This window comes from Nomascus leucogenys, chromosome 4 (assembly GCF_006542625.1).
Source record: "Nomascus leucogenys isolate Asia chromosome 4, Asia_NLE_v1, whole genome shotgun sequence".
Taxonomy (NCBI): Eukaryota; Metazoa; Chordata; class Mammalia; order Primates; family Hylobatidae; genus Nomascus; species Nomascus leucogenys.
This window is the reverse complement of record NC_044384.1, coordinates 98908780-98923378: the sequence shown is the minus strand read 5'-3', so window position 1 is coordinate 98923378 and position 14599 is coordinate 98908780. Positions and strand designations below refer to the sequence as shown.

General features: G+C 52.5%; 1 protein-coding gene across 1 annotated transcript in view; it reads right to left on the bottom strand.

Moving 5' to 3' along the window:
* Positions 1-3723: 3723 nt before the first annotated feature.
* STIMATE (STIM activating enhancer) overlaps positions 3724-14599 on the bottom strand; it is a 58283-nt gene continuing 47407 nt past the window's right edge. Inside the window, exons 4-8 of the mRNA XM_012498814.2 lie at positions 13908-14029; positions 8981-9093; positions 7874-7951; positions 6970-7119; positions 3724-4449 (exon numbers count right to left, since the gene is read on the bottom strand). Of these exons, the coding sequence (XP_012354268.1) occupies positions 4333-4449; positions 6970-7119; positions 7874-7951; positions 8981-9093; positions 13908-14029 (580 nt within the window). The 3' untranslated portion in view covers positions 3724-4332. The remainder of the gene's footprint in view (positions 4450-6969; positions 7120-7873; positions 7952-8980; positions 9094-13907; positions 14030-14599) is intronic.

The following is a 14599-nucleotide window of genomic DNA, read 5'->3' as shown; positions in this document are numbered from 1 at the left end:
CTCCATTGCTGTCATACTTTGAACCCCACCCCAATCCCCCTCCTGTCATCCTGGCTCCAGGAGGCCAATGAGAGGACTGCCAGGCTTGATCTGAGACAAGTGCTGACATGAGGAATGCCCAGGATGTGGCACATGGGCCAAGAGGCAGCCAAGGGCAGGCCAGGCCTCGTGGGGGCCTTCCACTAGCTCCAGGGGTGCCTCTGCAGATGGCACCTGACGCTGCAGCTCTGCCCAGGGACCTGCCTTCTAGCCCCGCAGCCTCAGGGACAGGGATTTGGACTGCTCACTGCTTATATTCTACCTCCCCAACACGATGTCCTCCTCAGAGACGGACTTGCTTTAATACTCACTAGTGAGGAAGTGGAGATGGACATGGCAAGAGCATGTTTGGCTTTTCCCTGGGCAGTTGCTGGCTCCCACTCCTGCCATGAGGCTTTGTAAGGTTCCTTCTCACTCTGGTTCCTGGGGAGAACCTTCTAATTCACAGGGGAATCTTTTTTGACCCTGCCAAGCTGTTTCAACTCCAGAGAACCCACAACCAACAACCACAAATGTGATGGTTTCTTTTTTTAAAAAACTGTAATAAGATGCCAAACTTTATTGTAAACCATTTTACAATGTAAGTACATCATTTTCTCTTTCATTGCAAAAAAACGTTTCCATGAATCCTACCACCACCGATTAAGCACCCCCACTGGATGGCTGCTGAAGTGGGCCATGGTTTTGCTCGCATAGGTCTGACTTCTAACAAACTTCAGGAAAAGAAAAATCAAATTTAAAACAACCCAACCAACCAACCACCAACCAACCCAGGAGCTCAAGGTGCTTGTGGCAAGTCAGACCATAAGTCCCTTACCAAAAGCCAAGCCCCTCAGAGCTGCCAATGTTTCACGAAGTAAAACAGAGAGCTCTGCACTCTTAGCTGCAAGCATGTGAAACTTCTAAAAGCCAGCCCCACATTCTACCAGGCAGCTGCTCTGGCCAGTGGGAAGCTCCTTGCACTGCCTATCTTAGCCTGGCTGCGAAAAGGCCAGTGAACTGCAAGGGCAGAGTGAGCTGCCAGCTGGGCGCTGCTCCCTCCAGGGTTCTGAGGCAGCCTTTCGACATAAACTTGGGGCTGCACCCTACAGGCTTACACTGTCTAGGGGAAGTCATGGCTTTGATTTGAGCCTTTTAATATTTTCCCTGAAGAAAGAGGCATGACAGGTGACATTAACCCATGACTCCCTGTCGCCAGGGAGGGCACAAGTTAAAGCTTGAGGAAGGAGGCCACCAGCACGGCCGAGGGGCCACAGACCCCCTCTTGCAAGTGTGCAAGCTGAGTGGACCAAGAAGCCACCACCACCTGGATCTCACTAACATCCCCCCTTGCCATTGTCAACAACCTTCTGACAGCAAAAGGAGGTAACAGTACCAACCACCTCTTCCATCTGGATACGACAGTTCTACCTCATTAGTTTATTTCCAGTAGTTACAAGAAATTTGTTCATGACCTTGACTTGCAAGGTTCCACCACAGGTGGCTTGGCTGAGGTCCAGATTTGGACAAATCAGATTGATAGCACACAATATCCAGCCAACGTCCCACCATTTCTCAACACGGTGATGGATGCCATGTGGCCAGGTGAAGAGCTGCACCTCGTAAGGCACCTTGGAGCAGGTGGAGAGGAAACTCATCCCAGGGAGGGAGGGCAGCTTGGGAGGAAGTCCTGACCACAGCCCTCTGATCTGCTCTCATGGGATGGTGCACCATGGAAGAGCCCCCAGTGACTGCAGGAGGCACTCCTGGGGATACAGATTTGTGTGTGTACATGTGTGTGCACAAGCGTGTGCACACACACATATATGCACACACACACACACACACACACACACACAAGAAAGGGAAGGCCAAACACGAGAGGTGCCCTATGGTCAGACCCCCTATTAGACCCCGGTCCTCTGGTCAGCCAGCTACTAGCTGCAGCTCAGAGACTAAAGCCCTTTCTGAAAATCAGGATACAGGGAAAAACCATCACTCCTCAGCTACCTCTTTGTTCCCCAAACCCTCTGCTCACTGGGAAGTGGGCCAAGCCTTCAGATAAGACCATCTGAGGTCTACACAACCCAGGGTTTGTTTCACAGCTTTCACAGATTATGGCTCTCCTATCCCCTGCCCTGTTTGGAAACATTAGGAGCTCAAGACTGAACATGAAGCTCCGATTGTGAGCTCCAGGAAGGTAGAAGAAACAGCTGCAGGCACAGGTTGTTCAAACCAAAATGAAACAGGAGGGGAGGCATTAGAATTGAGTCAGTGATGCCATGAAGGAATGACCATCCTGTCAGGAACATGAGTCTTGGTCTTCCCAAATTCGACTGAGAATGGCCTGGTTCCAGCCACTCTTCCCCACTAGAGAGCTGCTGGGGAAATACTGGCTACCATAGCTGTGGATGGGAGGGGGCACAAAGTCAATCCGAGCAGGAACGGCACCAGCAAAGTTGCCTCCTACTGTAGTTACAGTCCCTGCTCCTCTCAGCACCCTGGCTCTGCACTCCTGGCGGAAGATGGGCTGAGAAGGCCTGCCTGATGCTCGCCTTCAAGTCCAGGACAGGCAGGGCTCTGAGAGGCAGAGGGCAGTCCCAGGGTACCTGGATTAACAGCTGGGTTCACGCGCCACAATTCGAACCCAATGTGCTTTAAGTGAAACACATGTTCGTGCAGGTCTAAAAGGAAGGTTCTAAGTGGAGTGGCCTCCTCTGCACTTGTCTCACTTGAAGTTCAGGATGTCTCCCTTCTAGTTCATCACACCTTAGCAGTGTGGCTTCCTGTTCCTAACCATCCGTGGCTGCCTCTGACTTGACAAACCACTGAGCAGCGCCCCTACCTTGCTGCTTCCACAGCAGGGAAACGGCTGGGGTCTGCCCATTTCACAGTCACTCAGCAAACTCCCAAAACCACAGGGGCCTGTGGCCATGCTGAGGAGTAGTGACCATTCCCCAGGGAGGGGACACGGCCTAGAAGCGCCTTGCCCTGCCTGTGGTTTAGAGAGTGAGCTCTCTCACCCCTGCCTGCCTTAGCCACCTCAGCTTTGGAGGGCGAGAAAAACAGGATCACTTCGTGAGGCAGATGTTCTTCAGAATGCTGTGCAAAACAAATAGGTGACACTAGGATGGCAGGTACCAGGGCAGCAGGAGAGGAGCTTCCTGGCCCTGTGTCCAGAGGCTGGCTCTGAAGGCTGCAGCAGTGGGGGCTGAGAGGCCGAGACTACTTTACACCGTGATTGGAGGCTCTGCAGACAGGCAGACCGCACAAGAGTCTGGTAGTCTTGGGTCCTCTGGACACAAAGACCTCTTAGCTAAGCTCCTTTCTTGGTCAAATTTAACTAAGATCTCTAATCTGCCGGCAGGAATGCTAGAGCTCGTGGGCCCTGGGCAGAGCCCTTCCTATTCCACACACACTGCAGCTCCTGGATCTGCATCCAGACCAGCTGCTCCAAGCTTGGGTCTGACCTTCACAGAACCACTGGGTTTGCTGATTCTAGAGAAGGGCCATCCTCCTTCCCTCCCCAGTCATTTGTCTCATCTTATCATCTAATAATATTCCAAATAAAAAACTCCCGACTTTTTCCTCCTGCCAGCCCACACCTCATGAAAGGCAAATAAACCAATTTCTTTGGGGATTAAAAAGAGTTTTTAAATACAATAGTATGAAAATATAACTTAAAAATATAAAAGTCAAACAGCATACGGAAGACTTAAAAATCTCTGTTTTGCCCATTAGTCCCATAAGTACTTTGTAGGAAATAAACACATACCCCCAACCCGGTAACACTGTCACAGCTCATAAAACCAGCTTCAGAAATCAATAGTTACAAAAGCCATTTCGAGGAAGAAAGCATTCCGGTTCCAACATGGTCAACGAGTCACTTTTAGCCCAAAGGCGTTACGTGTTCGCACTGCCCACAGCCGCGGTGAGGAGACCCACCCACGGTCTGTGTGCCTGTGCTTCCTTCCACCTTGCCACTCGGTTGGACACGGGGCAGGGCCTCAGGTCCCTCACAACACTGTCTGGGACGACAACGAACAAACACAACTCCTTCCTTGCATATTTGGTCAGTTTTTGTAGTGCAACTGAATGGGGACCTCCAGCCGCCCGTGGCCCCCTCGGGCGCTGGCTCCTCTTCCCTCTTTGTAAGTCACAGTAGTCTGGGGGCAGGCGAGAGTGGGCAGAGACAGCAAGAGGAGCAGAGGTAGAAAGGAAGGGCAGAGAGAGGGTAAGGAATGATGCTGCGGGATGACCTCTGCACACCAGCGGCTGGCGGGGCCCTCCCATCACCCCCAGCATGGGAATGTGTCATACGGGCAGCCCAAAGCGGTGCTTCTTTTTCTTCATAGGCTTGAGGGGGGTCAGTCTGCGGAGGTCCTCCTCCACATCGGACTCCTCCATCTCGTCATCCGCTGAGATCAGGATCTGAGGCAGTGGAGAGGCAGGGCCTGAGTCACCCCCAGCAGGGCCTTCTTCATTTGCCCTCCCTGGACCCTGGGCCCTTCAAATCTCGTATTTCTTTTTTTTTTTTTGGACAGTCTCACCCTGTCACCCAGGCTAGAGTACAATGGCACGATCTCGCCTCACTGCAACCTCTGCCTCCTGGGTTCGAGTGATTCTCTTGCCTCAGCCTCCTGAGTAGCTGATTACAGGTGCATGGCACCATGCCCGGTTAAATTTTTTTTTTTTTTTTTTTTTGCTACTTTTAGTAGACATGAGGTTTCACCATGTTGGCCAGGCTGGTCTCAGACTGCTGACCTCAAGTAATCCACCTGCTTCGGCCTCCCAAAGTGCTGGGATTACAGGCGTGAGCCACCATGCCTGGCCAAGTCTTAACGTTTCTTTACAAGAGTGAGGGGAAGCTCCCTGTACTCAATGAGACGTGCTAGCCTCCACAGGCCACATTCACCCCAAGGACACTCATGGGCTACTGAAGCCAGCACTGAGTCGACAGACCCCCTTCCTCTGCTAATGCTCCCCACTTCTTGGTCCACCTCCAGGGGAACCGACCTCCATCAGGACAAACTCAGCAGGAATCTGCAGCCTAAGGTCACCCTGGCTAAAAAAAGCTCAACCATGACCACATGCAGCTGTTGAAGCTGCCTTAAATACTGCAGAGGCAGACTGAAAAGCCTCTTTCAAAAGGAAGAGAAAGCATCTGTGGGCAGGGGGAGTTCAGCGTGGCTGCTCTGAGCCAACTCTGTAACTGCTGAAGACAAATAGCAGCACTTTGCTGTTCTAAGCCCCTGGAATGACTCAGCCATGCAGCTGGGGCAAACACACTCATCCCCTGCCCACCTGCCTGGCTCCTTAGACCTCTGAATACCAGGGAAAGGTTGGAACCACCTAGGTTGGGATCAGGAGGTCCAAAGCCCACCTGTGTAGGGAAACATGAACTCCTGTTCTAGGGCAGGGCAGGCAGTCTCACCTCCTCTTCCCTGCACTGTTCCCTCGCAGGGCTTCCTGCCTCTAGTCTCGGTCCCGACCACCATACTTCCCCTGCTCCTCACCGCCTATACAAGTACATCCCAATGCCTCAGCCTGGATCACAGGGCATTGCCCATCTAGCTCAGCCTGTGCCTCACTTCTTGTCCTTCTGTCCTATGCTCCAGAATACAAGCCACAGTACATTTCACACTATGGCCCAGACACTAAATCATGTGACTGTGAATACTCATGAGCTGCTGCTTCTGCCCACAACACTGTTTGCCACTCACCTAATGTTCACCAAGTTCTCATATGACAGGTGCTGGCCAAATTCTAGAGACAAGCACCTAGAGAAGACATGGCTTCCCCTCTGTCCTACTATCTATTCGTCTTCTGAAACTCCCTCCAGGCTGTCCCAGGGCCCTCGTTGGGTTCTGCCTATGCTTCAATCTTTGAACATATTACGGTGTCATGACAAGCTACTTATGTGTCCACCTGCACCTCACCCACGTGTCTGACAGCCTCTCCGGGGAAGATGTTCGTCTCAGCTTTTCTGCAGCTCCCACCTGCACACTTCCTAGGCCTCCCATGCCTCCCACGAGCTGGCCCTGCACGCAGATGTGGGGTGAGTGCTGCGGGGCCGCCAGAACACATATCCTGGCCTCAGGGCTGCTATTCATGGCCACCGTTCTTTCCTGAGGTCCAAACCTTTGAACTCAGAAGACCAGAAAATAAGGGGGTGGGGGGATGAGGTTCCTCCTGCAAGGTCTGGCTACCCCTATATTTTAGAAGTTTCGGCCAGGCGCGGTGGCTCACGCTTGTAATCCCAGCACTTTGGGAGGCCGAGGCGGGTGGATCACGAGGTCAGGAGATCGAGACCACGGTGAAACCCCGTCTCTACTAAAAATACAAAAAAATTAGCCGGGCGTGGTGGCGGGCGCCTGTAGTCCCAGCTACTTGGAGAGGCTGAGGCAGGAGAATGGCGTGAACCCGGGAGGCGGAGCTTGCAGTGAGCCGAGATTGCGCCACTGCACTCCAGCCTGGGTGACAGAGCAAGACTCCGTCTCAAAAAAATAAAATAAAATAAAAATAAATAGAAGTTTCCAGCTGTCTGAGCCAACACTTCCCTTGCTCTTTAGTGTTGGGCAGAGATTCAAATACCCTAATGCTTGAAGATCAACCATTAGGCCCATGACGGTACTTGCCGGCTCACCAAACGAGGCAGCACTTCCCTCTCCTGCCTGTCATCTCCACTGACAGAGGAACTGTCGCAGGCAAGCCACCCCCATCTGCTCTGCCCTCCTGCCCTAGGCAGGCCCAAGGGACAGTGGGAATGGGTCCTGGCTGGACAGAGCTGTCTGTCCCTCGCTCATCTCTGGCTCAGCCTCTTCTCCCGCCCTCTGACTCGCACTGTGACTCAGCACTCAAGGGAAGAACATACACAAACGTGAGACCAGAGACCCCCCTTGGGCCAGCGATATGACAGCTTGGGCCCTTGGAGAGTCAGGGAGGCCGTACCTCAGACTCAGACTCCTCGTGGGATGCGGCCCTCCGGTAGCGGACCTTGCTCCCATTCCTCGAGTCCTGGTTGGCTCCCCTTTCTTCTAGCTTAGCTTTCGTCTTCCCCTTCCTCATGAGGAAATTGTCCACTACCCAAAACATCAAAGCCTGTGGGAAGGAAAAGTGCAGGTTACTTTGGGATAAACCATTTTTCAAAGCAAAGCCGAACGGCCCCCATCCGCCCACTCCCATTCCAGGTTATAAGATCCAGAGCTATGCAAAGAAAAACCCAATCCAATCACCCTGCTATCTCCCAAAGCTTAGAGAGAGATTCCCAGTCTCCACATCCTCGGGTTCAGTTTTCTGATCAGAGTGTGCAAGGAACGTGCCCTGAGGGGTTTTTGTTGTGGTAATTGGGGGAATAGCCTTATTGGGGCCTGGAAGCAAGGTCTCTGGACACGCCTTCCGGGCCCCTCCCCACAGACTCCGTGTGGGTGGCCGGCACACCCTGCCATCATCTGTTTGTCCCAGCTTCCCTCACCACTTCTGTTGATTAACTTCTAGCCATTGTGCTCGGGAGTTTCTCAAGATCTGTGGTCAGGAATGAACGATGGGTACGTTTGGAATGATCCTGAACTAGAGGCTGGCGTTACACATGGGTGGGGCTTCTTGGTGGGAGACCCCTCGGCAGGGAGGACAAGACAAAGCTCCCAGGCCCCTCCATCCTGGATGGGAGCCCTGGGATGGGGCCCTGCCTTTTGAGGGGGTAATCCTGCCATTTCCAGGTCTAGGGGTGGGAGAGGTGGCAAATGGTCATACAAAGACCTGAGGGCTACAAGGTGAGCTGTCAGACTCAGAACTTTGGACCGGAACCCTGCCAGGCAGGGAGCAAACCAGGATAAAAACGCAACATGGCACTGACGTTGACAAAGAAGGGGACAATCAGCATGACGATGGCCAGCTTCAAGTCTGGGTTTTCAATGGGATTCAACAGGGCCACCTGTAAAGAGAAGCAGACTCAGTGAGGTAGGGAGAGGCCACCAAGAGTGTGCCTGGGGTGGGTGGGTGGTACCCACAGGCCCTGAGGGAGCCTTAGCTTAGACGCTTTCCCCAAAGCCCAACGGGAGCAGCACCTCATGCCCAGGGTTCCCAGATGAGACTGTCCACAAGGAACCCTTGGAGACCACATTAAGCAGCTGGTGCTTTGGCAGCTTTCCCCTCAGTGTGGACTTGCAAAGTGCAGTGGGCTCACAGCCACCAAGCCAGGGCAAAGCAAGCAGTGCCCACCAGGAGAGTGGAGTGTGGGCTTCAGGGGGCTGGAGGGGTTAACACAGTGCATGCTCATTATAGACACCAGCAATGAGGCCCCAGACCACTTTCTAACAGAAATCCCACACCTCAACCACCCCTAAAAGACAACAGCTCTGAAAAGCCTTGGCTTATTTTCTTAAATAAAATCCAAACACAAATAAAACCCAAAGGAGGCCAAGCTGAGCCACTTCTTCTCAAAGGCTTCTGGCTGGTCTCATGTGGGCATTCGGGGATGAGGAGTGGGGGTTTATCTACACAGAACTGGGGTCAGAGGGCAGAAGCCATGCTTGGGGAGCCCGTGGGCTGGCCAGGGCATCGGCACGCTGAAGGTCACAGACTGTGGAAGCTGCCCGTGGCACCACATGGCTCCGTTAAACTACCAGCCAAGAGAGGTGTGTGACAGGATGTTTGCCGATGTAGAAACATGTATCGTCGCAAGGCCTAAAAACCACCATCGGATGGTAAGCTGAGGGCAGGGACTGTATTTCATTAGTTTTATACATCCCAAGGCTTCATCTAGAACAGACATTTAAAGTGGATGGATGCTAAGAATTGACAAGCTCTTTGGAGTAGTTGCCATATCAGACCAAATCCAGGACACATTCACAGAGTTAAAACGGAAGTTTGGTTTTCCTAGAGTTGGCATGTGTGGGTGATGGGGAGGAAGTGCTGCTTGCTCAGCGTGGCAAGGAGCTGCTAATGCAGGGACGAAGCAAACCTTTTTCCACTGAAGTATTAGGAGGACGATGAAGACGACAGATTTTTCAAAAATCATGATCACGATGTAAAGAGCGCACTGCCCGACCCAGGCTCCACACTGCAGAGGGTCTCCTGCAGGGACAGGTGGGTGCTTAGTCACACGGGGCCCAGGCATCTGAGTGAGATGATGTCCCCACCCCACTCCCCCACACGCACCCCAGAACCCTTGCTCTAAAGGTAATGAGCCCCCCAAAAGTCCAAAGGATTACCTCATCCTTAACAGACAAATGCAGTATTTTAAATAAAATCAGAGAATTCCTTATTTGAAGATACTAAAATGGCCTTTCTTTTAAAAGATTCTAAGATAGGATTAAAAAGCACTAAAGTTAGGAAGTGCTTATTGCTGGAGCTCAGAAAAGCTGTTCTTTCTGCCTGCTGGCAGCAGAAGCTGTATGAAGCAAGACTGCTATTCTTATCCGTTGTTGATTTTTCCAGTGACGGCAGGGCTGCCCCTCCCTTCTCTGTCCATGAGTGGACTGATGTTTGTGGATGATGAAGCAGGACCCAGTCGCTTTGTTTGTCTCCCACCTCCCCACCTCCCATCCCTTACCCAACTCCCCGGGCTGTCCCTGATACCTCAGCCTCTTGAGAGCAGAAACGTGACTCTGGAGGAATTTGGACTCTGACTGTCCAGCATGGGTCACCCCAAACACCTTGGCCAGGGACAAGGAAGTGAAGAGAGAAGTCCTTGGGGCAAGGAGGTGGGAGGGATGGGCCAGGGCCCAGGGCTGTGACAAAGGTCCATCTGGGACCCCTTCAGTCACCATGCTTGAGAAACCGGGGGACCTAATAGTCCAAGCTGGGGGACGTGCAGGCCCTGGAATGCCTCCAAGACATTTTGAATGGAGAGAAGACCAGCCCCTCCAGGGAATGATCCTGTGATATGAAGAACCCTAGGGTGGCTCCTGGGAGCCATACAGGCCTCCCCAAAGTGGGAGACCCTGGGGGAGAGTGGGATGTGGGAAGGCCGCCTGGGGCTCACTCTGGAAGTTCTGCCAGAGCTGCCTTACCACAGCTGGCCAGAAGAGGGGGTACAGGGTAGCATTTTGGGGGCGGCGTGGGGGCAGGGGGCTGGGGGGCAAAGGCCGTAATCCAGGCTGTGAGAAGATAATTTGGTCCAAAGAGAAATCTCCAGCTTCTCATTTGGCTTTATTGTTTCTGCAGCAATCCCTGTTTGGGCACCCGTGCTGGAGGCCCACGCCCTGCCCAAGCCTGTCAGCTGTACACAAGGGAATGACTTTATGCAGCTGCAATGGACAAAACACCAGGCCATTCCCTTTTCTGGAAAACTCTGGGAGAAGTGTGGCAGAAACACATCAGTTGCCTCTTCTGAGGTCTTCCTTTCTACTTTCACTTAAGGGATAGGAAACATTTGAGCCAAAAAACCCATTTCATAAGCATAATCCCTCCTTGCTAGGTTGTTAATGAGTTTTGCAATCCTTTTCCTTTCGGTAAGTCACCTAACCTTATCGAGAACAGTTCTCAAAACAACAGATGAACTTATTTGTGAGAACCCATTAAGTAGGTTTGAGGACAGTTGGACAGAGAGCGCCACTAGGAAATCTCTCTGCGAGGACTGGAGTGTTCGGGAGCCAGCAGAGCGCGCGGCACCGCTTATTTACTATGGAAGGATGTCCGCTAGCTCAGTGTGCTCAGTCCATCTGCTCTTCAGTTTTAAGTGACTGACAAGGAGGAAAATGCTTTTCCTCCCATATGCCTCACGTTGCCCCAGTGTTCTAGGTTTCTGCTACACAACTTAGCTGCAGCTGCCTCTTTAGATGCTAAAATAAGAAAGTTCAGAAATGTGAGAAAAGAGAAAAAGCACCTGTGACCCCGTCTGGCACACCATTTCCTCTGGGAACCCAGATCTCACACAGCCACCACTGGGAGAAGCGCACATGGCTGCTGTATTTCCTGATTCCTGTTTCACTTGCGAGTCTTTCAAATGTCCCCCACAGTCTCCTCTTTAAAGGACAGACATGCCAGGCAGTGTTGTATGTCCTGCTTTGTCATTACTGTTATTGTTTTCTTAGAGATGGGGTCTCACTCTGTCGTTCAGACTGGAGTGCAGTGGCATGAACACGGCTTACTGCATCCTCAAACTCCTAGGCTTGAGTGATCCTCCTGCCTCAGCCTCCCATGTAGCTGGGACTAAGGATGCATGTCATTGTGCCTGGCTAATTTAAAAAAAATTTTTTTTGTAGAGATGGGGTCTTGCTTTGTTTCCAAGGCTGGTCTTAAGCTCCTGGGCTCAAGCGATCCTCCCCGCTTAAGCCTCCCAAAATGTTGGGAATGATGGGTGTGAGCCACTGTACCCAGCCCTTTTGTGTCTTGCTTTTTACTGCAATGAACAACCTCAGGCATGTGGGTGTTTTGTTTGGATTTAATTATTTCCTCAGTAGAAGTCACAGCAATAGGGGCCAAAAGGAGGGAACACATCTGTGGTGAGAGGCTTCCAAAAGGGAGAGTTTGGCCAGGCACGGGCAGCAAGACCCATGAAGCACCGTGACCCAGATGTCAGGGCTTCCACATGGGAAAGAGTGGCCTGGTAATCAGAGTGCAGACACCATATGTCACCTGGATCTGGTCTCAACCGCCGGGGCTGTGTGGCTTATTTCCCTAAGTCCCACATTCTCATCAGCAAACTCTTGGCCTTCTCTTCTAGGAACAAAAGACACATCCTAGAAAAATAAGCCCCTCTTGTTCATTTACGTGAGAAGAGAGCTGTGGGGACCTCTGCCTCAAATGAATGGGCAGGATAACAGGTGTGGGAGGCGGAATAACAGCCCGACACAGTTGCCCACATCCAAATCCCTGGAACCTGTGAGTGTGTAGCATCACACAGCAAAGGGGAATTGAGGCTGCAAATGGAATTAAGGTTGCTAGTCAGCTGCCTTTAAGACAGGGAGAGTGTTCTGAGTGTCCAGGTGGGGCCAATGTAATCACAAGGACACTTTAAAGTGGAAGGCCGCAGGAAGTCAGGGCAACTCGATGTGGGATAAACCCAGCGACTGTTGTTGGCTTTGAAGATGGAAGGAGGGGCCGTGAGCCAAGGCTTACAGACAGACTCTAGAGGCTGGAAAGGGCGAGAAAACAATCTTCCCAGAGGCTCCAGAAGCCAGCCCCATTGACACCGGGACTTTAGCCCAGTGAGACCCATGGCAGACTTCTGAACAAAAAAAGATAATCAACTTGTGTTGTTTCAATTTGTGCCATGAAGTTTGTGGAAATCTGTTACAGTAGCAATAGAAAACAACAGAAATTGATGGAAATAGAAAACAACAGGTAACTGAGCAGACAAGCTATCCTTCCTCAGCCTGGGGAGGACTCAGGATGGTCCCCCCAGCTTTATTTGGAGACATTCTGGCTTGAAGACTCTGGCTCCCAAAGGCAGTGGTGGGATGACCCAGGGGCAGGGGCCGAGGCAGGCCAAGAGATTGAGGAGGCAGCTGAAACACAACCACTGCCTTTTTCCTTTCCATCCACCCTTGGGGACGAAGACAAACTGTGAGGGAACGGCTGGTAGCATTAATGCTTGGTGTATCTGAACCAGACCTGATCTTCACTCCCAGGTCACTGAGCGGCACCTGACAGACTGTGGTGGATTCACCTTAGCACTGGTCAGCTATAGTAGAGCTGGGAGTCACGCCTTCTAGAAGAGATCTCAACTGCAAAGGAGAGTTGTGAGCACTGTTTGTGGGGGTGGTGGGAGGGTTTAGGTATCCTGGTGCAGCAGGCCCAGGCTCCCATAGCCATGCACTGGCTGGGTGAGCTTTGTGTGTCACTTAACTCCTTTGGGTGCCCATTCTATAAATGAAGATGATGCTGTGCTGGTCCCCCCGCTGTGGTCCATTTCTGTTCTGCAGCTGAGGACTCAATGACTCGCAGCTTCTCAGAAGCCTTCCCTGGAGCCATAGGAGGCACACGCTGTGTGTTGGACACTATCTTAAGTCAGTGACTCATCAGGCATCAAGTAACAGGGCTAAGAAAAGCCCTCCCCTGAGCTCATCTCCCCTCAACGGAGACAAACAATTACTTAACATTTCTGGAAATACCCAAGGCACTCATAGCCAGCTCCCCTTTTAAACTGTGAGTGCCCTGTAAATCTTCAGCCATCTAGAAGTGAGTGGCCCTTGAGCCCACAGCCATGAGCTCTTTGGGAGGCATGACCAGGACAGGAGAGTGGGGATCCCGAATTCCATCGGCTCTCCCTCCCTCTTGTCCTCTGTGGCCCTCTCTCAAGGCAAAGGCTCCACTGATGCTGCTCCACCTGGAAGAGGAGCTTCTGTCTGCAGACACCTAGGGCCAGCTGTGAGGGTGGCAGAGAGCTGATGTTACCCCTAACTCTGTCCTGAAACCTCAGAGGGCAGTGAGGGCCTGAGGAAGGCGCCCTCCAGTACCAGCCATGTGGAATGGCCTAGCAACAGGACAAGCACAGATGTGCAGCAGAAAGAGGGGCAGGGCTTGCCACCTCGTTACTAAACACCTTCAAAAAATGAGAGCTGCCCCATCTCTTTAACCTGGTAGGCAGGTGGTGTGAGCTCTACAGGAAGCTTGGCAGAATGAAGAAGTCCTGCGGCCCTGTATGTGGGACTGCTGGTGTCTTCTATGAGAAGGAGCAGACATTCAGCCCTCTCTCTGCGTCTAGTGTCTCCTGCCTCCTGCCACCTTCCCTGCCATAAGGTGAGGGCCTTGGTGGTAAAGCAGGCACCCATACCCACAGGAAGGTGTGCTCAAACCCAGAACAGCCCCCTCTACCACACAGAGGAGACAGTGGCAGCTCTCCAGCCATTTCTGGATCTGTTTGCCTGGTGGGCCGCATGGGGCAAGGAGCAGAGACCTCCAGCAGTTCCCTCACGCCCTGTCCGGCATCCACAGCACATTACCATATTCGCCGAAGCGCAGGGACTCCCACTGCTGCCACTCCACCAGGACGCTGACGGCGCGAACCCCTACATAGATGAGCAGCATGCCCACAGTGGCATCCAGGAGGAAGTTGATGAGGTACCTGTGAGGACAGGGCACACGCATGGTCACGGCAGAAGCCACGGGGCCAGAGGTCATGGCTGATGCAGGGTGGCCTGAGGGAAGCGGATGGACTCAGCATTTGTTTGGGCCCGTTCTGGGGGCTGGGAGCCCTCATGTGCCAGTGTAGCTGTCACTTCCAGGTGCCCCCCAACCATGTGCCGAAGCTCATCAGGAGTGGGACCACCTGAGGGAGGTGAGTGAGGGACAAAGACACTTTAAAACTGCCAGTGCTGGCTGGGCGCGGTGGCTCACGCCTCTAATCCCAGCACTTTGGGAGGCCAAGGCGGGTGGATCACGAGGTCAGGAGATAGACACCACCCTGGCTAACACGGTGAAACCTGTCTCTACTGAAAATACAAAAAAAATAGCTGGGCGTGGTGGCACGCACCTGTAGTCCCAGCTACTCGGGGGGCTGAGGCAGGGGAATCACTTGAACCCAGGAGGTGGAGGTTGCAGTGAGCTGAGATCGCACCACTGCACTCCAGCCTGGGTGACACAGCGAGACTCTGTCTCAAAAAAACAAAACAAAACAAAATAAAACAAAACAAAA